This window comes from Lynx canadensis, chromosome A1 (assembly GCF_007474595.2).
Source record: "Lynx canadensis isolate LIC74 chromosome A1, mLynCan4.pri.v2, whole genome shotgun sequence".
Classification (NCBI taxonomy): Eukaryota; Metazoa; Chordata; class Mammalia; order Carnivora; family Felidae; genus Lynx; species Lynx canadensis.
Genome location: NC_044303.2, coordinates 135,216,018 through 135,240,823, shown reverse-complemented (window position 1 = coordinate 135,240,823; position 24,806 = coordinate 135,216,018). Strand labels below are relative to the sequence as shown.

General features: G+C 41.8%; 1 protein-coding gene across 2 annotated transcripts in view; it reads right to left on the bottom strand.

The window, feature by feature from the left end:
* Positions 1–24,806, bottom strand: part of PIK3R1 (phosphoinositide-3-kinase regulatory subunit 1) — an 85,951-nt gene that overhangs the window by 54,535 nt on the left and 6,610 nt on the right. For both annotated transcript variants that reach the window (XM_030322287.1, XM_030322291.1), the window contains exon 2: positions 20,592–21,312. In XM_030322287.1, coding sequence (XP_030178147.1) covers positions 20,592–20,928 — 337 coding nt within the window. In that variant the 5' untranslated portion in view covers positions 20,929–21,312. The remainder of the gene's footprint in view (positions 1–20,591; positions 21,313–24,806) is intronic.

The window sequence follows — 24,806 nt, the reverse complement described above, 5'->3', positions numbered from 1 at the left end:
TATTTCTCTCTCTTTCTCTCTCAAAAATGAATAAACATTAAAAAAAAAAACAAAACATGTTCCGAGTTTGTAGACATTTGAGACTTTTCAAAAAAATCACCTTTTATTATTTTATTATTATTATTATTATTATTACTATTACTATTATTATTATTATCAATGCACCTTTAAGATGTTCAAAGACTATGGGGAGATGGCATCACTCAGGGCAGTGCTCTCTGTCTAGTGTTCATGATCTAGAAAAACAGATCCTGGCACCAAGGCACAGAAGGCCAATGTCTCCAAGCCCATCCCATTTTGGTTGGACAGGAAATGATGGATTTCAAAGGCTGGAGTGAAGCAAAGACCAAATTAACAATAAAGTTAGAAAAATGGTTTCAAAATCAAACCTCCAAATTTGTCTAATTAAACATGCATGTATCCATTAATAGTCCATTAAAGTGGAATTCTGACCATCTCTAAACTATGCTTTTAAGAAAGGGATCATGAGAGCAGCACACCTCCTCTCCATCAATATCTACTATGATTTAATGAGACAAGGTATGAAAAAAAGAAAGCACAGAGTAAGAATTCCTCATCAAATCACACGCTTTCAAATATCTCAGCTAAAAGCACCATCAAAGTAATTCCGTTCTGGTCACACCCACTATCTGTTAGATGGGCAAACATCTTTTAGTTTTACTTCTTTTTTTAACCAATAGGTGGCAATCTTTATTGCCAAGACTATTTAAGCAAAACCTTCAGTGTAGAAAGATTGTTTTTCCTCCCTCCTGTCAAGACTCAGAACGTCATTTACCAATGAGCTATCTAATAAATGATTATTAATCATAAAGGCGAAATAGTTGTGATTTATTACATTACTGTAATTTTGGCTTGGTAAGAAAAAAAAAAAAGACGATTTTTTCAATTAAGAAACATACCGAACAGAGGGAGCAAAAATGACACTTTTTTCCTGGGTATGGTTTTGACAGTGTTATTACACCAAAGGAAGGCAGATAATAAGTACAGAATACACCCAAATGGTATATAGGTCATGAAGACGCATAATGTAAAAAGAATACAGGAATTGACCAGAGTACATCTTCTAGGGGACCAGACTTGTTAAGCACACATGAAGACACCGTTGTAAGGAAGAGAGCACTATGCCAGCACACAGGTGTTTGGCGAAAGCACTGCCCCTTTCCTTGGAAGCAAAGACAAGGTTCAAGAATGAGTCTCAGAAAACTGGTCAGTGCCACAGCCAGGGCTGTGTAGCTTCTGTCATTTCTGCTGTCATTTAACCTCATTTCTTCTTGGGATAGCCACAAAGAAGATACAGAAGAATCATTTCATAAATTTCCAGATGTTTAAATCGGCTCGAGGTCCTTATTTCCTGTGGCTAAACAATTCCAATTCTTCTCCTTCCCTTCAGATCTAAACACATCACTTAATTTCAAGAACTTTTGTGTGCATGCCAAACGCGTTTTTAAAATTTTTGAATGGTATCAACGACTTGCTGATTTTTGCCAAATACTAGGTTGTTAATACTCTAATTTTTTAGGGGCTTGGTTGTGGCCACGATGCCTCACCAAAATCCTCTGCTTGGCGGAGCATCATTAAATTCTATTTTACAGATGAGAAAACCAAAGTGAAGTATGTTACCATCTTTACGACACACGGCAAATTAGTCTCAGTAATTAGGACTAACGGTTGGCCAAGGGCATTGTTCAAAGCCCAGCCTGTTCATAAGTGTTCTAACATAAGCAAGAACAATGAAAAATGACGTTGAACGAAAAAGTGCAATGGTTGCTTCGGTGAGCCTACAACATTAGTAACAAACTCCTTCTCCTATACATCTTCCAAATGCCCACAAACACCCAAACTTACAGGACATTCCAAACTCAACCAGCTTGAAATCAATGAAGAAAGAAAGCATATTTATCAGAAGTCCTAAACTTTCCCACAGGTGCAACCACTGTTAAACAGATCCACTTACAGTACAATAATTATGAAATAGGAATTTGCTCATGTACAAAAGTAGTTCACAATCTTCCTCAAAACAGGAGGCAGCCTCTTTGGAATAGGACACAAAGAGAGTTAGAAAGACCCATCACGTATTGTGTGCTAGGTTCTTTTAGGATGCTGAAATGTATTTCTTCCTTTTGAAGACAGCAGCTGAGACTCAGAGAACCAACCCGAAGTGAGTGATTTGGATGCCTGATTTAATCCGGCAATTAACTGTGAGTCACTTCACCCCTGGTTTGTCCCTTCAATAACAAAAATAATTCCTCATGCCAAACGGATGCAGGGAAGTTGATTAAACTATACACTGCTTTGGGTTTCTTTAGAAATTGTCTATAAAACCCATGGGGTGTGCTAGTCAACAAAACATTACACAACTGGAAATGAGGTTCAGTTAAAGCTGTTATTTCTTACCTCTAGTCCCACTGACTGCCACATGAGATCTGAGTTCAAAGAGGTACGTTTTTCTAATGCCTAGGCTGTCTTACGACTAGTATTAGAAAACAAAGGGAGAAAACTTGGAATTAAGATGGATCTGACCAGTCAACTATTCAGTGAACGGCGGCATTAATACATTCTGCCTGACCTACAATTATGGTTACAGCAAATACTCTTCACCCCACCGCAGAAATTTAACTTGGTGCTCGATATGAAATATGCAGTCAAAAGACAAGTTTTCACAAGGGCCACTGAGTGAGCTTAATAATCCAATTAAAAGAAATACATCCTCAAGTCTTTAATTAAGACCCATTTAAGTAAGAAACTTTCAACTCGTGCTTTCGGCTAAGTCCCACTGAATGAAAGAACAGAATTTCCTCCTCCCCTTAGTCCTGCATCCAATGCAAATGCACTCCTTGCGACTGTGTTTCAGGCTCAAATTCTTGTTTTTCTTGTACCTAACTAGAAGAAAAAAATCAAGTCAAATTCTTTCAATTTTAAAAGGTTTCTATGTATAAATAAAAGATCACCAAGGATCAGTGATTAACAGAATTTCGGTTTGCTCCTGATAAAGCTTTGGTTTGCATATACACATCTGTCAAATCCGCAGGAATGTCATCTTAGTAAGATATAATTAATGCAGCCACACAACACTCCAAATTAATGCTTTAATTTAAACTACAGCTGTTTAATCTTCTCATTGTAAGAGACCAGAATAACTAATGCTCGATTCTAGAGGAGCAGGAAGTAAACAAGAGTAAAAGGAAACTGAAGTTACTCAATTGTCCATGAAGCTTAAGGAACCATTTTATGCAGTTTCAATTAAATAGTCCCTTGTCACTCTGGTCCACGTGACTGGTGAATGGCAGATGTCTCGGAATCTGAAATCCCAAAGCTAACTTGTCTCTGCCCCTGAGCCACCGAAATTAACTAAGCACTTGCTTTATGTTTACAGTCCTGGGCCGGGACCTAGTCCCCAGGTAGCTTCTTTTTGTTTAGCCAACTACACTGCCTCTAAAGACAAAGAAAGGCTGCGACTGGACACCTTTGTCTTCCACAGCTGTTCACCCATATTCTCTTCAGTGAACATTTTGAGGAGGAAAGAAAGGTAGGACCACTGGTACAAATTCCCAGTGGGGCCCCCAGGCTACCTCTCTCCTCCACTGTGAAGGGACATCAGTGACGTGTGTAGACAAGTTTGCAACAAACTAGAGGACCTCCGGAATTCAGGCTGAAATGGTTTATTCAGCTACAGCTGTGAGAGAACAGAACTTGGAGCTTCCTAACTCCGCCCTCTTTCAATTCACTGAAACTTCCTTTGAAAAATGTTCTAGGTTATGACCTCCACATAGATGATTCTTCCCAGAGATGAATTTTCTCTGAGGGAAATCCTCTCAGCTAGTCGGAGACCGTAAGAGAGGACACGTTTTTTAAAACAGGAAACACAACATCAAAACCTTTCTAAGTTTTATGTGTCTAATCATAGCAGCAAACAAATCTTTTCTTCATCAAAATTTAACCGAGAGCCCAGGTTTTACATGCCTATGAAAGGTTCAAAAATAACAATTCTTCTGATACCAAGAACAGAAACACAAGTGTGTTTCAAATAACACAGAGGCAAAGGCCTCAAAATGGGCCTTCCTCTTTCATCGTGGCCTTTTGTAAAAATTGCGACAGTGCACCAGTGGGAATTCTGGCAGGAAAAAAGTCCCATCAGAGACTGGCTTTTTGTTTTAAGAAAAAAAAAAAAACAAAAAAAACATGCTTATGCTGAAAATTCTTGCTTTTTCCATTATGTGGTGTCTGGGGGAGGGTGGGAAGAGGAAGGCTTCTTTCTATATCTGTAGAGCACTGTAATTTAAAATGAGTCATGTAAAACATAAATGAAAATGTTAACCTCTCAGACGGGGGTCAGCAAATTATATTCCTGCTTAGATCCATTTTTTCTCTGGCTAGCTTGACTAATCCCAAGCCAGGGGCTTTCCCTATAGACATACTCCAACGTACCTAGAAAACTGAGGGTTAAGTCTGAAAAATGGCAGGCTTGAGGAGGAGGCCTCAAGGCCTTAAGGATTGAGAAATCCTTGGCCACAGCTCAGCCTTGGGCTATCCCTACACTACCCCTCAGCCCCAGATCCCTCCCATTTCACAGCAGTGAATTTTCCCAAACAGGTATAGAGAGGAGACCCTGACTCCTATGAGGGGTAGAATTATTTGTCTTTGTGTCACCTCCCGCTTAACCTCTCCCTCCTGGACCGGTCCTGGGAAAGCATCTGCGTGTCTGTCTACCCACAGAAGACTTCTCTTTCTGGGCATGTCCCTGCCTCAAATCCATCTTGACGGTTTAACGGGATCACCCAGCATCGAAAACTTTTCTTCTGCCTTCATACATCACGAGTGGGACAGGAACCCAAATGTGACTGCTGTGCTCTCTGAGCAAGACTCAACATGGGGTCACGTGGAGAAGTGCGGACGCCTGATCCCCTGTCCAGCCTCACCTGCTCTTAGTCAGCGCTGCTCTCTTCTTGAAGATTAAACTTTTACTAAGTCAAGCAATTAAAGCACCAACATTCTTCTAGATTGTAATTGCTATAAACGAGTCCAGGTCTAGGTTCAAACACTGATAACGTACTAATAGCACAATACTTTCACCTGGATGGAATGAGGTCATTGCTTTAACTTGCAGTATTTCAGAGTCTTCCCTCTTTATTGTAAGAAAACTTTTAAAGAAATTGATGATTTTGTACGAAGAGTCTCAACTAAGTCTCCGGTTTGATATACGGTTCACGTACATGATCTTGATGGAAACAAGATACTGGCTAATCAAGCATTTTTTTAAGACTTTTTTTTAACGTTTATTTTTGAGAGAGAGCGTGAATGGGGGAGGGGCAAAGAGAGAGGGAGACACAGCATCCGAAGCAGGCTCCAGGCTCCGAGCCGTCAGCACAGAGCCTGACGTGGGGCTCGAACTCACGAACAGTGGGACCATGACCTGAGCCAAAGCTGGACACCCAACGGACTGAGCCACCCAGGCGCCACTAATCAAGCATTTTTAATACCTATATCTTGAAGATTTTTAAATTAGTTCGAGGGTAACTGAAAATGACCAAGGATTATAGAGATGTGAGACCCTATCTAAAGAGTCCAACACATAGGCCACTTCTTCCTAATATTCACTTAATATTCGCTTCCAGAATCAGTGATAGGTTTCATATGACATAGCCTCTGGGTAAGTTAATGCTGCTGGAGGTTCCTTTCTTTATCCGTTCCACTTTGAGGGTGGGAAACAGTGTGATGTTGGAAAGCACACGGAAGTCAGAGTCGGCATGCAAATCCCAGCTCTCTACTATTTACTAGTGTTTGCTTCTGGGCATGATTCTTTCTCTTAGCCTCAACCTGAAAAGTGGAATAAGTGAGGTAATGTGGGCAGTGCACACTGCATGGGTGCCTGGCTCAAAGCAAGGGCTCAATGCATGCCAGCAAACTTTAAGAATCATGGTGAAGAAATTTCAAACTTTTCATCCCAGGGGTAAAACATGTCATCTTACACGTGTTTAAGAAAAAGGCAGAAACCAGATGCAACAAACTAAAAAGGGTAATATGAAAAAATTGCAAAGGCAACCTTTTTAGCAAATCAAAAATTCATGTCATCATTTAGTGACATGCCTGTAAATGAAAGGTCCTGAATAAGGCAACGAAATTAATCAGAGCCTACAATGCGTGTGCCTAAAACATTAAATATCAACTCACTGGGATAGATTTCTGGGAAAAGGCTAAACCAATCAGTAATGATCTCTTCAACTTCTATAAGCAAAGGATTTTTGCCTTCATTTTAAGAAGCTTTGGTTGCTGTAACTATTAACTCCCAGCCTTCTTCATTTCCTTCTCTTAGCAAATTATACGTTAAATGTGAGACAACATAATTTGGAGATTACAAACTACATTTGCTGGGATATAAAATTTGAAACGTTTCAAAATGTGAACTAAACTTAACATCTGAGGCTGGCTAAAGATGGTCCCCTAGAGATTACTTGAATCAAGAGATTCTTAAGCAAAAGCTTCAGTTATATTTCAAACGTGTTCTAGAAAATGGATTGCATGGGGGATACCTGTGAGGTGGGAGGGACAGTGTTTTGTATTTTGGGACAAAAAGATGATTGTAAAGCTGTCCCCATCCTTTTTCAGAGTATATGAAAGGCAACTAGTCCTACAGCCAGACCATAACTAACACTACCCCCGCACCCCCAAAATGTTTTTTCACCCTTAGAGCTAAAAATACTCAAAATACTAACTAAAGGATGGAACAGCAAAGTTGGAATTCGCCAAAAAGCAGCTAAGGGGATAAAATTGTTATGTGATTAGACAAATTCCCTTATTCGACCACGCTACCATTGGATAGGCAGAGGTCTTGGGGTCTGCTACACAGGCTCCGGAAGCCAACACGAGTAAACATTCGGTGCATCTTATGAAACTTGTCCTGAATGCGGGCCACAGTTAGACGATTCCATTCGCAGAAGAGTTGGATCGATGTGGTCTGACAGGAAACGGAGTTTCAACCTAAACAACCATGAATTTTATGCTCCAATGTTTAAACTTCCTCTCAATGTTAAAGCTGACCGGGTTTCTCAAGTTTCCCTTCTGGGGAAGATTAGACCACAAATGACAGTTACAATATAACCGTACATGTAACTACAAGCATCTGATGGCTAGGGGAGTAGCAGGCTACAACTAACTTTCAATCCTTTCAAGCTGATTTTAGTGAAATTAGCAAACTCAATCACAAAGGAATATTTGCATGATTGAATCAACAGCGCCTTGTCTTTTTTGCCTTATACACTGTGCCATCAGACATGTTTATATATAGCATTATATACACTGTTCGATATGTTACCCCATTTTATAAATATATAATGTCATATATATGTAAAAAACATTTTGAGAGGCGCTAGTCAAGTGAGTGAGAACTTAAAAGTTAATATTTTAACCATTTACATCCCACAGATTCCAACACGACTTTAATGGCCTCCTCCCAGCCTCCTGTTCTGATGAGGTTCTTCTGCCGAAAGGGAGAGTAACTCACACAACTGCTTCATTGTCTTTAGTTTTTCTTGGGTCTGTTTCCTGCAAGTGGAAAAACCTGGTTGTTCAACTCATCGCCTGATACCAGGTCACGTCATCATGTCACGGGTCCCTGGCAAGCCAGGGGATCATCTTTGGCTCAGGGGTGCCCGCCTGGCCGATGGGCCGTGTCCAGAAATGTAGCCTCGTCACAGAGCACAGACATCCCACCCGAGGGGCCTTCGGCGGTATGGTAGAGCTGCTTAAGCACAGTGGGGCACCAGGCGGATGGTCTGGGGTCAAATCCCAACTCCTCCACTAGCTGTGTGAGCTTGGGCTATCATTTAATTCAACTTTAATTTCTTTTCCTTTACAACAGGTATAATAATAAGGCCAATGTCCCAGAATTCCTATGAAAAGTAACAATTTAACGTAGTAAAATGTTATTAGCACAGCACCTGACGCAGAACTTGCATTTGCTGAACACACAAATATAGGTACGTATAAATCCACACTTCTAGATTTGTGTGTGTATACACAGGTACCTATGTATGCTTATACATGTATTTCCTTAAATTTTCACACAAGGTAAGTATCTTCCCCACGGCAATAATATTTTCACACTGTCTCTGTAGTCTGCGTTTGGGAACATGCACTTTATTTCTAGGTATTTGGAAAATACACCCCTGACAGTTTTATCCTTTGGGTAACTGTTCTTCCAGGTAATCAACCTCTGCCTTTCTCATTACAAAGTTTAAATGAAGAGCAATGTGTAGGTCCTCCCATGTGAGACGAGAAGTTTCGTGTATGTTTCTGAGCTCTTGCTGACAGGATAAAGAGTGTCTGTCAATTGCCTTTCCATGTGAAATACAAGGAAGCAACACCCTAAATTCTCAAGCTGCCATCTTTGTCCTCAAAACTCTACTGACAGCAAACTACAATCTTTTGGCACGTACAGCTACAAAGGAGGAGGAAGCCTGGTACTTAACTAGATATTGTGACTAGAGGCTTTAATGTTTTTACATTTAAAACTTTTTTTTTTTTTTTTGGCCAAAATGTATCCAGAAGAGGCCTTCCACTGATTTCATACCAACAATGTGGAGAACACTTTCAAATGTGCACACATGCATGCAAGGTTATTTTTATTATGTTGCTCTTTTTCGCTTGATAGGATTTCCTGTTTATCAGCACCTGCAATTATCATGTTATATCTCCTTTCTATGCATCCATCATCTTTCTCCCTCATTTTTCTTTTTCTTTGGATGCCAGAAGAGCTGTATCTGCATTTCTTCTTTACGACACTAAATCTCTTTTCAACTGCGTTAATTCTACTCCTAATGGTCTCCCATATGGATTTTAATGTACTATCACATTTTTAATTTCTTTACGATCACTTTTTATGGTTTCACTTCCATTTCATCCATCCCATCGTTTTTTGTTATTTTTTTTTTCAACTCATGAACATCTAACTGCTTTCTGCCCCTCTTTCATCAGGGCCGTGTCATTCTGAAGCAATAAATCATTGCTGGAGGTCTGTTCTTTCTTCCAGTCTTCTATTTGATCTCCCCTTTCCTTTATGGAGCAACCCTGTTGATCAGGCTAAGCTATGTTTCTCCTGTTTCGTGATCACGAAGCAAGGAGAAATCTACCCAGGCCTGGTGTTTACTCTGAGCTACTCCTGATCCACTGGGCGCTGGCTTCAGAACTGGAGTCGCCTGTCCGGTTGAGATGAACAGTTCCCAGGCCAATTCCCAGTGTGGTTTTCGTTCCAATGTCATTTCCCTGGCCTGAAGGAAAACCTTCTTCTGCCTTCACTGCCTGGCTTCCTGAGGTGCTGAATGATGGAGAACTCGATCGGAGAGCTCAAACCCTCAGTCAACGCAGGTCTTTCTAACTCTTTCCCACCTTGGACACTTTACTTTTGTGGAGGGACAATGGCAGGATGTAACAGTAATACCCCTGTCCCAAGATCCCAGCTTCGCCCCATTCTTTGCGGAGCTAGGACCTCTCCCACTACATAAGAAAGCACCTTCGGGTGACATGAGAAAGAGGACGGGAAGGGCACTCTAGGGACAGATGCCTGAGCTCCTTGTGAATTACAGGTGGGGGGAGGGGGGAGCACATGGCCCCACCCAGCTATTTACAGGGGGCCAGGACTTACTCTCTGCTTTGAAACCCAGTTCTGTTTAGTTTACAGTAGCCATTTCTCATTTTTATAAAACTCCAAGTGATTTTCTTAGGAACTCTAGTGAGAAGTCTCAAGAGGCTGTGTCCAGACCACCTGGCAGACACACCTTTGTAAATCAGGAAACTTGCACATGTTTTCAAGTATAAAGACATGAGTCCAAATAAAAGCATCCAAGAAGTTTTGCTGGCACTCATTGCCTCGGAGAGACTATCTCTATGCAAGATCACATGGTCCTTTTAAACACCCAGAAATAGGGGCGCCTGGGTGGCTCGGTCGGTTAAGCGTCTGAACTTCGGCTCAGGTCACGATCTTGCGGTCCGTGAGTTCGAGCCCCGCGTCGGGCTCTGTGCTGACCGCTCGGAGCCTGGAGCCTGTTTCAGATTCTGTGTCTCCCTCTCTCTGACCCTCCCCTGTTCATGCTCTGTCTCTCTCTGTCTCAAAAATAAATAAACGTTAAAAAATAAAAATAAAATAAACACCCAGAAATAAAATTCACCTGTGCCTTTCACGTGCTCTCACCTACCCTCCTGTCCTTGGGATTCTGGAAACAGAAACACAATGTTTATGTGAGAAACTTGGCGAGGACTGACTGACTTTCCTGAGAAATAAAGCTTGACATTCAAAGGAATTCAGTCATTAGCCAGACTTTAAAATGGCGTTTACTGCTAACTGTGACACAACTTAGGTTTTAAGACTTCAGATTCATTTGAGTCCACTTGGAATTTCCTGTACTTCTGGATTTCAAGCAGCCAGCATCCATATGCCAAAACACCTAATTCTTATGCTGGACACACTCAGCTTTTTGGCTTTTAAACAGGTAATAACCAGCCTGTGCTCCATTTCAATCAAAATGATATAATTGTAAGTGAGAAAGAAGAAAATTTCAAATTCAGGTAAACACCTGAAACAGACATAAACTTCTTCCAAAATAACAGATATGGAAGTGAAACCATTTAACCATGGCACATAACTTTGGAGTATCTGATCAAGGTTTATTTCTTCCCCCATGAAAACTGCATATACACACATAGACCCAAAACTTTGTCTTGGTTTCCTGGCCTCATCAGTCTCCTTGTGATGCAACCCTTGAATGTATTTAAGAGACATAAGAAAATGTTGTGAGTTGTATGTAAAACAAAGGTAATTTGTTGTGTGGCTGTATGAATGTAACAGCCAGTGAAACTTAACTGATAAAACAAACATAATTGAAGACCACCCAAAAAGCTGCAACTATCTGGTTTCTTCAGTTACTGATAACTTCACAAAGGACTGCTTACCCAGAACCACACAAGGGCTTGCTGGAGTGTTTCTGAACCCTCTGAATGCTCCTTCTATGGAGCCCCCTCCTTTCTAAATATTTGCACAGTCCCCTGAGCTTTACCTTCTTAATCGGGAAAATAATGGTCAGAATGCAATCTGTGCAGGGTGGATACAAGAATCAAATGAAAAATATCTCTGACATGTCTAGCAAAACGCCTGGCAAACAGTAAGTCTGCAAACTTTTCAGGTACTTTTTTTTATAACAAAGTCTTGATGATATTTGTTAATTTAAGGTACATTTTGAAAAAGGCATTTTCCACATTTAAATACAACCATGGGGAAAGTGTGGTACAATGACAATAATATATACTTTTGATATGTCCTAACCAAATGCACTAAATCTCACTCCTTGGTACTCAGTAGATACTCAATATTATTTAGCAATAAAGTCTTTTTGCTCTAACCTTTCTGAATCTTTCTCCTTCAAAAAATAGGAAATTTATTTTTTGGCTACCTAAAAAAGCAAGTCAGCAACGTTGTGAAATACTTTCAAATTATAAAGTAATGATACAAATATTCAACTATGTTTCTACCATTAGGACACAGGGATGGAAAGATCTATTTCAAATGAACTGTTCACTGATAAAGACGCAACATTCTTAAACATTAAAAATTATTTTAAAAAATAGGATAAAAATAAACCCAGAGGTGTTGAATGCGGATTCACAATAGATGATCTTACTCACAACTTTAAGTAATTTTGAAAAACGAATTTTCCAAGAACCAATAGCAAATGGGAACCAGTGCGAGGGCTCCTCGCTTTGGCAATGGTACCGTGTGCCGAGTCTGAGTTGTGGCGCCATATGGCAGCTTCCTTCCTCAGGATAAAGCTTGTAGCATGAGGATGACCCCAACAATCTGGCTGACTTTACAATGCAGCCTTGCCCAACGCCTGTGCTCATGTGTTGCCTCTTGGGCACATATTCTAATACTTCCATCACATAAATTTGAAGAGCTCTGAAGAAACAAATCTTCCTAATTGGAATAGACAAATGTTAACACCATCACCCTCTCTACCTGCCTTGGAAAACTTAACAAAAAACCCACTAGACAAATACTTAAGAACTCTGAGCGCCTATCATGTCAACACATTGAATTACAACACACAGACACAGCGCAAGGGAGGCATTCCATGAGTGTCTCTTAATTCACTCATGAACTACAATATGTCACAATGGGAGTCACAAACTAATTTAGATGTCAGCCATTCCTCAGTGACCACCAACAGAGGGAGAGCGTAAGTTCTCACACTGGTGAAATATATCTTAAGATCATACAGTGCACAGTTTTGCAAAAACAAAAACAAAAACAAAAACAAAAACACCCTTGGTATCAATGTGGCACTTTCATTAGCAATAATCCCATCTGATTTCCTGGCCCAACCTCCATATCAGATCTTGCAGGGGGGTCACAGGAGCACATGTGCCCAATCATCCCAGCTTGGGTTTCCATCCAAGTCCCTTCGCCATTTACCCTTCTTCTGGATTCTGGGCTGAAGTACTAATGAACGACTACTAGTGACAACTTAAGTTTTCTGGGTTTTGTTTCTCCAGCAATTCTTATGAGTAGGAATGGAGAAAGTTTTACTGACCAAGTGTCAATATGAGGTTAAAGCAAAAATACAGCCAAAACTCAGAAGAGACAGTATCTACTTTTTTTTTTTTAACATTTGTTTTTGAGAGAGAGAGAGAGAGAGAAAGACAGAGTTTGAGTGGGGGAGGAGCAGAGAGAGAGAGATGGACACCGAATCCGAAGCAGGGTCCAGGTTCTGAGCTGTCAGCACAGAGCCCCACGGGAGGCTCGGACTCACAGATCGGGAGATCATGACTTGAGCCAAGTTGGAAGCTCAACTGACTGAGCCACCCAGGTACCCAGAGACAGTATCTACTTCTTATTTTTACATCTAGACAACACTAGGATGGGGAGGGGCTCAGGAGGAGGAGGAGGAGGAGGAGGAGGAGGGGGAGGAGGAGGAGGAGGAGGAGGAGGAAGAAGAAGAAGAAGAAGAAGAAAGGGAGGGAGGGAGGGGGGAGGAGGAGGAGGGGAGGAGGAGGGGGAGGACGGGGAGGAGGAGGAAGAAGAAGAAGGGAGGGAGGGAAAGAGAGAGGGAGAGAGAGAGAGAGAGATAGAGGGAGGGAGGGGGAGGAGCAGGAAGGGGAGGAGAGGGTGGAGGAGGAGGGATGAGGAGGAGGAAGAAGAAGAAGGGAGGGAGGGAGGGAGGGAGGGAGAGGGAGGGGGAGGAAGAGGAGGGAGAGGAGGAGGAGGGAGGGGGAGGAGGAAGAAGGGGAGGAGGAGGAAAGGGCAGGGAGAGGAAGAAGGATTAAGGAATTTAGAGGAAGCAAAGTAGAGTGGAATTTCTGACTCTAATAATGTATCATAGAGATTTATATTTCACTTACACCAACATCTTTACTATCTTGGATATCACATTTGATCATCAAATTACCAACAGTCTCCTACAATACAGTGTAATAAATTCACAGTCAGAACTTCAGTATGCCTCAAACTGTGACGGGATAGATGAATCCATAGGCACCGCATAATACAAGCTATCAACTGAAAATAGATGAACAGATGAATGCAAATACCTCCAAGCAAGAAGTATCCAGAAAAGGTATTCCTGAAAGTGACAGCCATGCTTTCGATGGCAGAAAGCCACTGGGACAAAGTTGTGCATACATAATTAAACAGGAAGATCTGCTGCTTGTTTTTGTTTTCAAGTGCAAAGTTCTATTTTATCAGAACATTTTAACAATGTAGAGTGCATGGAATTATCATAGTAAAAACAAAATACTGTGGTCATTTATAGAAATTAGTAAGTAAGAATAACACATTTATAAAGTATTCTGACAGTTATCTTGTTGAACTTGACATTTTAGGGATTATACCCAAGAAATGAAAATAAAGCCAACTTCTAGTGCACCTTGACCTTCTCTATTTAGATTAGTTTCAATGAAAGCCTAAGAACTGTTTTGGTACTCAATGCTATAAAACTGACCAAGACCTCGAAACATTAGATATAATCCATCATGCAATTATGCCTCTCGTTTCCAGCCATCACACCAAGTTATTTTTCCCCCTACCTCAGCCTTCAAACCAATTTTGTGTCATTCCTCATGGAAATGTGTTTGCAACGAAGATACACATACAAACAACAGTCAGCTGTACTGCTAACATCTGTTTTACAAAGAAAAACATGGGTATGTGTATGGCATCACATATTTGCTATTCTTTCTTGCCAGAGATACAAAATTCTCCCCTTTCTGGATGCTACTTAGCAGATGCAAGGCACCATTTGTTGTTAAACTTAGTAATTTCAATTATTTTCTCAAACCCTGACTTTGGGAAGAAGTATTTATTAATCAGCATTTCTCCTGTCTTCGACAAAGATGCGTTCACCTAGAAACCAGAAAGATTGACCTCAAAGTTATCAAAGAATCTACTGACGACTAAATGCAAAAGGCAACATTTTCGCAAGACAGAGTTCTATTTTTATGATAAAGAAAATTTCATTAGAGCATCACCATTAGCTGGGTGGCTAGGACACAGAAGAGGCTCACTCCACTTGACAAAGATCCTGTTTGAGGCAGAGGTGTGGAGGCTTTGTTTAGGTTGTACAGATAGGGACACTGGACGTTTTACCCATGTTGGAAAAAAGAGCACATAATGAAATGTCGATAGCCAGAACCCTTGAGGAAATCATCTGAACATATATCTCACCTAAGAAAGTATCACTTCCGTACCAAAGCTCTGTGATTCTACATGACACAGGTCATGGTAACACGGCAGAAATCTTTTCCTCAAATAATGTCTTATCTGTAACCTTGAACTTAACTGTCCTGGAAAAGAGAAAACAGAGCCCTTCTGGTCAAATAAGAGACTGGAAGAAGGAGGGAGGAATGTCTTCCTCTCTGTGTGGGGATACCAAGGGATGCTCCCTACTCATCTGCCATCAGGGTTTGCCTAGAGCTCCGAACGAACATGGCCAGCCAGCTCCCAGCAGAACTTTTCTGGTAAAAAGCAGCCAAGGTGAGAAGCTTTTCTCTGTCAATTTTCTTCTCAAGGATATGGAAATTGTTCATTGGGATTACTCTCCTTTCTCTTCACATTTCTGGGGAGACAAATAACTAAATTTCAAATTCACAGGAAAAATGTCTTAAAAGTCAAGAATCTAGCAAAAAAGAACAGCAGTGCTGACACTCAAGAGGGGAGAACTATAATATGTAACTTAACACAGGAGTAATATATTCTGGGATTGTAAGAGAAGTGGTCAGGCACATCTGATCTTATCAGAAATAATTAGCATATTTGTTTTCTCCGGACCTAGTCTCCAATCAATTCTATTGATGATATCCTTTGGAAATGTATTTAATTTCATACTAAAACACAGAGGTCAAACACTTAAATTTTTACACGTGGCTAAAAATCTCTAGCATGCTGACTAAACTTTCCAGTTGGTCAGAAGTCAGACGCAGAGCTCTACAGCCTTCACCTTCAAATACCCTCTAACCAGCCTTGCTTTCTCACACAAGCAGCATGGACAAAGCCGGGTGGGCAGTCAGCACCAAAAGTCGGATGTCTTACCCCACCATTCAGGGGACATCAGCAGGACGATGCTCTGACCTCACAGCCAAGTCTCACTTAAGTAGGAAAACAGGTGCAGAAAGTTACGACAAGGTCTAATCGCAACTGAAACAGAATTCATAAAGGCAGGGCTTTGTGAAGCAAAGCCGACTGCTTTCACGGGTACTATCTGGGGGAGTAACAGCAGTAAGTTATGACCACGAGTCTCAGCAAAGGTGTGCAACTTGGGATCAGGTCGCTATCTTCTGTGACCTCCGTACAGTATAGTCAATTTATGTGATTTATTACAGCCTTGCCTTCTAGATGGCGAATGACAACCACGGAGGGGCACTCAGATGCTGAGTGTGATAAATGTAAAAATAACATGGCTGGGGGAACCTTGAAAGCAAAGACAAGTTAGAAGCTTTTTGCCTTTTCTGTTTAGAAAGAGTTTTGATCAAAATTTAAAATCGGTCCTACCAAATGTATGCTTCATGTTTTATATGTGGAACCAGCTGGCCCCTGGGACTCACGGTCAGGGTCCGCAATGGGGGTGGTAAGGGTGTGTGGATGGGGGATAGAGGTGGGTACAAACTTGGACCCCTAAGTGACCTCGAAAGTGAGCTGATTCCAATGTTTGTTCTATTCAAACTAACACGGTCACTAGTTTGTAGAGTAGACTAGATTCTAGTTTGTCCCTAGGATCTCACTAGTCTAAATATTCTACGTGACCGTGACTTTATAATTAAAGAATCGCAAAATGCGGTTTCAAGAAATAGCCCCGCGGCACGGTTTACTTACGTAAGAAAGGAATACGTTTTCATTCCTCTATCCCTACATCTCCACCTCCACCATTTCTTGGTGTACAAAGAAGTGGGGACCATGGCTGGATGGGGCTGTGTGTTCAGGGATGGAATGCCAGTGTCTGAAGAGCCTAACGCAGAAGGAGCCAGTGTAGTCTTTCAACAGCATGGTGCCCCCAAGGACCACGTGACACCCATTTTGCACACCCTTCACCTGTTCACAAGGGAGTTGTCTCCGAAGGTCAAATAGGGCTTGACTGCGTTGTGGGCAAGTGTAATGGGACACTCTCGTTGGCAATTTTAGCCCCCACGCAAAGGGAAGCAGGTGAAAGCAGGGGAAAGGGAATAAAATCTGTGCCTGAAGACACTTGCTGCTTTTGACACATGTTCTCATCACTTTGCTTAAGTGGCTGACAGTACCCACTATCAGCTTAACACACTTCCCACTAGCAGAGCTACCTATCCCAAGCCCTGGAGTATTAAATAACAGCTTTGGAGACATGGCATGCAACGGTCACGGCCAAGGCTGCAAGGTTCCTCAGATGTGAATGGTGTGAAAGAACAAAGAAACTGTGATTTCTAAAAACAGGATGGGCTGTCACAGCCTTGTGTGCCTGTGTAGAACATACAAAGCACATGGCTCCTTTCAAGTCACCTGGGATGTGAAACAGCTAGATGATGAACCTCGGAAGCAAGCCTTTATCCACTTACTGAGAACCTACTGCACTGTTCTAGATGCTTGGGATAATGGAGGGACAACCAAGACCCTCGCCCTCATGGAGCCTACAGTCTACCAGAGGGAACAGATGATAAAATATCAACATGGTAAGTAAATGCTTTGTGAAAGCAGAGGGGCATGTCGCCACGTGAAGTAAGGAGAGCAGAGCCAGCCTCCGTGAGATTTGAGCCAAGAGCTGACAGTAGGTCACCCAAGAGCTGCCCAAGCAGAGGGAAGGAAGCAGAGTCCTGAGGTAGGAGGAGGAAGGCCAGGGTATCAGAAGGCATGCTATCCCTCTCAAATCTAGATGCCGATTTTCATCACTATTTTCTGGCACAAAACAGGGATGCAATTCATGGTGAATGAATGACTCGAAGTCCAATCAACACAACAATGTGCAATTCACACATTTAATTCAATCCACGGGTTGGGCTTCCTCAGACACTGTACGCAAAATGTACTGGTGGAAGATTTATCAGATTTTCAAAGGAATTTCAAAAGCTAACCTTCACACCTTTATTTCCAGGAACATTCACGGAAAGTGGAAAAGTGGGTTCTATTATGTAAGAAGGAATCCCTCACACAAAGTCTACCTTTGGCCAAAGCTCAATGACAACTTTCTTTTAAGAAGAGACAGGGCACCTGGGTGGCTCAGTCAGTTAGGCATCCAACTCTTAATCTCGACTGAGGTCGTGGGATCGAGCTCTGACTGGACAGCATAGAGCTCTCTTGGGATTCTCTCTCTCTCTCTGTCCCTTCTTCACTTGCATGCACAAGCTCGCTCACACTCTCCCTCTCAAAATAAACTTTAAAAAAAATTTTTAAAGGGGGCCAGGGTGGCTCAATCAGTAAGCATCCAACTTCAGCTAAGGTCATCGTCTCAGGGTTTGTGGGTTCGAGCCCCACATTGGGTTCTATGCTGACAGCTCAGAGCCTGGAGTCTGCTTCAGGTTCTGTGACTCCCTCTCTCTCTGCTCCTCCCCTGCTTGCACTCTCTCTCTCTCTCTCTCACCCCCAAAAAAGAAAAAGAAAAAGAAATAAAAATAAAAATAAACATTAAAAAAATAAAAAGAGAGTACGTTGCAAGAGCAGGAGACAAGAACCACACAATTAGTAGGCAGGCAGGCGTGAGCACCTTCTATCTATCCCATTCCCATTACGGGGTGTGCCAACTCCCCACGGCACACTATCTCAACAGGAGGACTGCATTTGATCCTCAGACCTCAGGGGTAACCTTCAAAATAAAATAAAGACAGTCAAACACGAAAAACAGGTTAAATCAAGTTAGGAGAGGGGAATAAAAGGGAAAAAGGGCTAAAGAATTCAATGACAGCAAGAAAAGAACTATCCTCTCTGTCTGTCCCACAATCTGTCACTGCAGAGCCTTCCAAGTAAACATACACGTGGGCAAAAAGAAAGTGAATCCCATAGTTGTCCTTACAACTACTTTCCTTGTCAATGTGACATGCAACTACTAGGAGCTACTGAATTCTTACTTCATAGCAGTCATATATATGTAAATGAGACTAGAAGGTTCCATTTCTGGAAAATCTACAGTTTAGTACCAAAGCCCCCTCACAATATCCCATTTCAACTGCCTATTCAATCTTTCAGTTACTCCTAAAGACTCATTTATATTTAGGCCAGCTCTTTCTAATATCTGAATGCACAATGTCATGGTTTCTTTCTTAAATTCTGCTAAAAATTTCATTTAGTCCACTTTCCATGTAGTAAAAAGAAAAAAGGAAAAAGCTGTTAAAAATCTCTATTGTCACCGCATCAGATGAGAAAGCAAGCATTATAAAATAGGTTCGGGCTTAAAAAGAGAAAATCACTTTGCTTATAATGAAAAGTTATACCTAATGGCAGTTTTCAAATGCAATTTTGCTTAGAAATTATTTTTACAGAATCTTGTGTCACTAATCTCAACACGGTATCCCTTTTTCCACCTTTTAAATTATCTTCTCTGGTAATCCAACACAGATACTTGTAGGATTCTGTAATCTTTTGTATTCTGGGACAAATTAAATAATTTTTCCTTTTGAATTTTTTTTAACTCAAAAAATAAACAAATTAAAAATATGTAATTTGGTGGGGGGGGGGAACCCAATTGCACGTATACTCTCTATCTGCTAAATGAAACACAATGGTTGACAAAACCATATATACATATGCAGAGTCAATGTTTTATGTTTTTGTTGCACAAAAAATTAACTTTTGCTTTGGAACTGTATAGTAGAAGACATTATCTGGACATGATTTATAAAGTACGGTATAATGTTCATCAAACAAGTATCCCTGTTGGGTCGGGCAGGGGAGGAAAGAGCACATCCCTTCAGGTATCCCTATGCAGTTACCCTTGACTTTTAAAAATATTCCCTATCCTATTGCTACCCAATGTTAAAAAGCAGCTATTTATCCTTGCATTCTGCTCCTTTATTCTTGTTACCTCATTCATATGTGCTAGAATAAGCCAACGTTCAAGAAGGCATGATTGTATCAGAATCCCTTCCAGAAAGACACTGTAATGCCACAGGCAGTTTTACTCAACATGCAACCATGGCAAATGGGCCCACCTGTTTTAAACATACCTTGCCAAACCTTTCTCAGTCTGAGAAAAAAAAAAAAATTACGTAGGGGAAAGAAAAAAAAGAAAGAAAGAACAAAAAGCTTGAAATTTACCGATGAAGAAATGAGTATTTAACAAAGGTGATAACAGCAAAACGGAGCAAAGGGCTAGTCTTTGTGTGAAAACGAACAGAAGAAAAATCTTAAACGACCAGCTGTGCACAAAGCTAGAATGTGGACCATCTCCAGGATCAAGGAGTGGTTTTTGAATTAAGGTGGTTTCCATTTAAGAAAAGTATTCAGTAAGTTTTTTCTTCTCATGAGGGCCAAGCACCGTAGAGGCATTAATGCTACAAATGACACTGCTGATGAAGGAAGGGAACTCCCTCTACACCTAGACTGAGTACAGGATTAGGTTTCAGCTGCAGCCACGGTGTTTCTGGAGAGGAAACCCAGAGGTAGATACCAGGTTATAAAAACAATGGTTTCTTCTCTCCTGAGTTCTGGGGTCACTTTATTACTTTCTACATTTCTCCATACCAATCAAATTAACGTTACATCTACTGACGTTAGACTTACCCTCTTCTTTCCTTAAAGGATTATTTATATGTATTACGAGCAATTAAAGAATAAGGATGCAAGAGATGTTTAATTCAATGGCAACTATAAAAACAGGGTTTCAAGACAGTGACCAAGTTCTCATACACCATCTCCGTCTTTTGACAACTCCCTACCCCACAAACACAAATTTCCAGTCTTGTAATGGTTGACCCAGTTTTTATGTACCATATATAAATTGAGGTAAGGTTGTCAAAGTAAGTTTCTGCTCAGAGCACACTACAGTCTGAAGCAAATCGTAGGCTTTTCCTTAAAAAAAAAAAAGGGGGAGGGGGAGCGGGGGTGCACCACGAAGCAATCGCTCATTAACACTGACCTTGTTGTTGCTCACTGTCTGCTTCAGCTTTTGAAGAACCTGGTGCAACAGGAAGGGGTCGAGGTGGTCGGGGCTTTGGTGTGGGAGGCGAGATTTTTTTCCTTCCAATATATTCAACGTAAGTTCCTGGAAAGTCCCCTCTTTCCCCCGTGGTTTCATTATAACCATTTAACCAGCCAATTTCTTCAGGCCTGGCTTCCTGTCCGTCACTGAATCCAAGAGCTACTAAAGACCCTTTATTCACAGTCAATACATCGCCCAAGTGCAAGTCAATATCTTCTTCTCTTTCTTTTTTGTAATCATACAGCGCCCGGTACTGGTAGCCCTCGGCACTCATGGTTGCAAACCTGTCACCATGCAACAGACGTCTCGTTACACACTGCAGTCTGATTTTACGTTTCTATGGAAAGCGAATTCAGAGAGTATGTTAAGATTCCTAATATGTGTCCAGCAGAGGACAAAGGACAACTCTCCAAAGGTTTAAGAGGAGAGGTGACTGGATGTCCGGCTGTCCATCTGTCCTCCATCAATGGTGTGACTGAAGACAGAGTGCCACTTCCTCTGCGGCCCGCAGTCCTCCCACTGGCTTCCTTTTCAGCAACTCATCAACACTTGGCCTCCAGGCTGACTCTCACAGCGAGGCCCAATCCTTTCTGACACTCTTGTCACACTGTCCATCTGGCGTCTGATTTTACTGTTGCACTCCACACGCGAGCTTCACCTAGCAAAGGAAAAACAAGGCTTATGAATGAACATCACACTTTGCCATCTGTGTGAATTTGAATTTCTACTTCCATTCAACAAGTATTTAATCAATTTGGCATACATGCACAGGCCGTTGTGCTATTGCTCAACATGATACATACAACAAAGATTAGTAAGAACACCAGGCAGGGGTGGGAGGTGTGCTGGCATGTGGCAGTGTCTCAGAGATAAGAAGGGTAAACAAGGAACCATAACACTAGGTCAGTACCCTAAGACAGGCAGAGACTAAGTGCTATTGGGTTCGATGAGGGAGGGACCACATCTAACTGCAGGGATCTGAAGACAGAATGGAATGTGTAGCATGATCTTAGGTACAGATGTGACTAAGCAAATGTCATATTCTGGGAAGAGCTAGAACAGGCAGTCCAATCCATCTGAAGCCAAAGAGGGAACACTGGATCTGGATTAGGAAGATAGGTAGGGGTTATATGACATGATGCATGCCTGCACTGAGTTTGTGAGTCATGTGGTCCAATTTAGGACGCCACTGAAAATGCGTGGAGAGAGGGGAGCAGCAAGGTCAGAGATGCACTTAAAGAATCTCAATCTAGTAACAGCGACTAGGACAGATTGGCATAGGGATAGAAGAGGTGAGGAAAGGTGTCAACTGTGTTCTGCAGTGGTCTGGGCAAAAGGGTCCTGAGGGCATGAACCAAGGTGGCAGCAGAAGGTATGGAAAGGAGAAGAATGAAATAACAGACGCTGCCGAAGAAGCCTGAGTGGATGCGGCGATGCTCAAATGTGGGTCAGGACAGCAGCAAAAGGCCTGAACCTGAGTTCGTTAAAAGAATTTAGCCACGGGTATCAGGCAAAGGGAAGCCAAGAGGACTGACAGGCTTACAGATGCAAGGACGGTGGGAGGCAGGGGAAAACCTGGTCTGGGACTCTAAGACAGGGAACATGCTACAGATCTGGTGATCAGCTGCAAATAAGGCAAGCCTGAACTCAGTGGAATGGAGGAACTCACAAGGAAAAATATTAAAGGTTAAAAAATGATGCAAGGATCAAACACTGGGGTTCGCTGAACACACCTGAAAAAGCAAAGTCAAGCTTTGGACACAAACCCTATGTGCGGGAAATAATAAATTAGAGGGTTTTGGTGGGAAAAGCGAATCCCTGAGACCAAATCCCACAGGGGCCTCCAGCAGGGAGGAAAGTGAGGCAAGGCCAGGTAACCTGGGCTCTGCCCATCACCGCATCATCACTGGCTTTTGAGAAAGCAGACCCCAGTCTAGAGGTATTGAGGATACTAACTAGAATTTGAGGAGTTAAAGAACTGAAGAGAAAGCAGAGATGGTTGTGGGAAATCACCCTGGAAAGACAGCCCCAGTGTCGGGGAAAACGAGCAGTTGCAAGCTTTTCTCTTTTTTTAACATAGTGGAGGCAGAGGGATTCCAGACTCTCGAGAGGGAAAGTCAGCAAGGGGCCTGCCTGCCAATAGAACAGGGTGTCCATGTACACGCTTTGCACCCTAGTTGTTTCTCAATGCTATCTTTATTACAAAGAGTAAAAGCAACCTAAAGGTTTCAGTTAAGCTGGCCAAGTCACAAAGCCATCCGCGACAGCCACAGAATATCAGTGTTCTATATCAAAGACAGCTTGATAACGTTTTAACGAGTGGGGCCACTTTAGATGTTTAGTATTAAAGGAACTCATCGGCGTATGCATCTTAAGAAGTAAGATCTAATCGCAGACAGTAATGCTGGCATTCAGAAGCATAAAGCATTCAACTTTACACGGTTATAGAGCCTCTTAGCCATAGTACAGTAACACTCTTAGGAGAGTTAAAATTAAAAGAAGTAAAAAACAAACACTGGAAACCTTTGCAGAGTAAGAATATTAATTTGAGATAGATATTCTACTTTGTGTTTCAGTCATCGGATTAAAAAAAATTAAAGCAACCATCAGGGTGTAGGAGAAAAATAAACTATATTATGTTTGAAGACAACCTCTCCTTTTGATAGATCCAGGATCAAATTAAATATTCACTGCAGAAAATCACACAAAAATGTAGAACTAGCAAATTTCGTTTTTAGTACTAATGTACTCTGTACAAATGAGACACAGAACTCTAAAGAACATGAAAATTTACATATCCCTAAATGCCTGGAAACCAGGCAACATGCCTAAGAATAATTTAATTCCTCCAAATCTGCCTTGAAATTTTTGTTAGCTTTTCCTGGCAATGTAGGTCTTTATGGAAAGAAAAAAAAAAAAAAAAACCATCTTCAACTAGTAGGTTGGAGAGATCTTCCCACCAGCTGCTGCCTATGGCTTCCTCTATTTCAACAACCCAGTGGGCCAGTTTGGTGAGATTCTTCACAGAATGGCGAGTATTTTATGCTCCCTCTCTTCCTCCCTTTCTCTCTCCCTCCCGCCCTGTCTCTCTTAATCACTCTCTCCCCCACACAGTCCTCAGCAGCCACCAGGCCCCCCATCACAGCACACCTCTGTAGATATGCATGTTCCTCAACAGCAGAGGCCACACTAAGAGGCTCCACGTGTGGTCAAGGTTTTGCAAACCTGAAAATTATACTAATGTTGGCCTGAGGCTAAATCTGTGCAAAGAGGAAAAAAACCCTGAGGAACGTGATGACCTCAAGAAGGCCAGACCTGAGAGTTAGCAATTCCCACCCAGGTGCCAGAGACCCATATATCTCTACAAATTCCCGTCCCTCAATGTTTGTAAGGAGAACCTGACTTTCCCTGTTAGAAGAATCCTGCGCAGAATTCTGGGCTCTCATTGGATTAAAAAAAAAAAAAAAAACAACAAAACAAAAACAAAACAAAAAAAAAAGCCACATCTTCTATGACGCTAAGATTATAAGAACACACCATTCCTGTCTTCTGGGACTCAACAATGCCAAGGGCACGAAGATCAATCAAAACAATTCAAGGTTGGCCAAGATTCAGTGCCAACAAAGTGGTTGGAGAGCAACCTTGTAAGAGAAGAGGGAGAGCTGACTAGTCATGTGGGTGGGGACTGGATAGTGTCCTGTCCCTATCCTGTCTTGGCCAGGGAGAAGAGGCAGGCTCTTCTACCCTGCTGCACAATACACAATTTCTCCCGATGGCCATCCCATTTCAATGACGGTCACTGTCATATTGGTCATCACGGGCATCATCTAACACTACTGGAAGCTGTATGTATGCTAATCTATCCAATCTTTTTCCTCTTCCTCCTTATCTAATACCTACTGGGAGCTCTGTGTGTATTAACTCATTCAATCAGAATCATCTAACGCTTAATGGGATCTATACGCGCCCCAGCATGTTGGGTCAATACTCAGCATAACCCTGAGGCAGCACTATCAATATTCTCATTTTGCAGAGGAGGAAACTGAGATAACAAAGAATTTAGTACCTTGGCCATGGTAACACTGATCAACTGATGGGAGGAATCACAAGTCACCTTCAAGTACTTTAGCTCCAGGTCTACCACTTTTAACA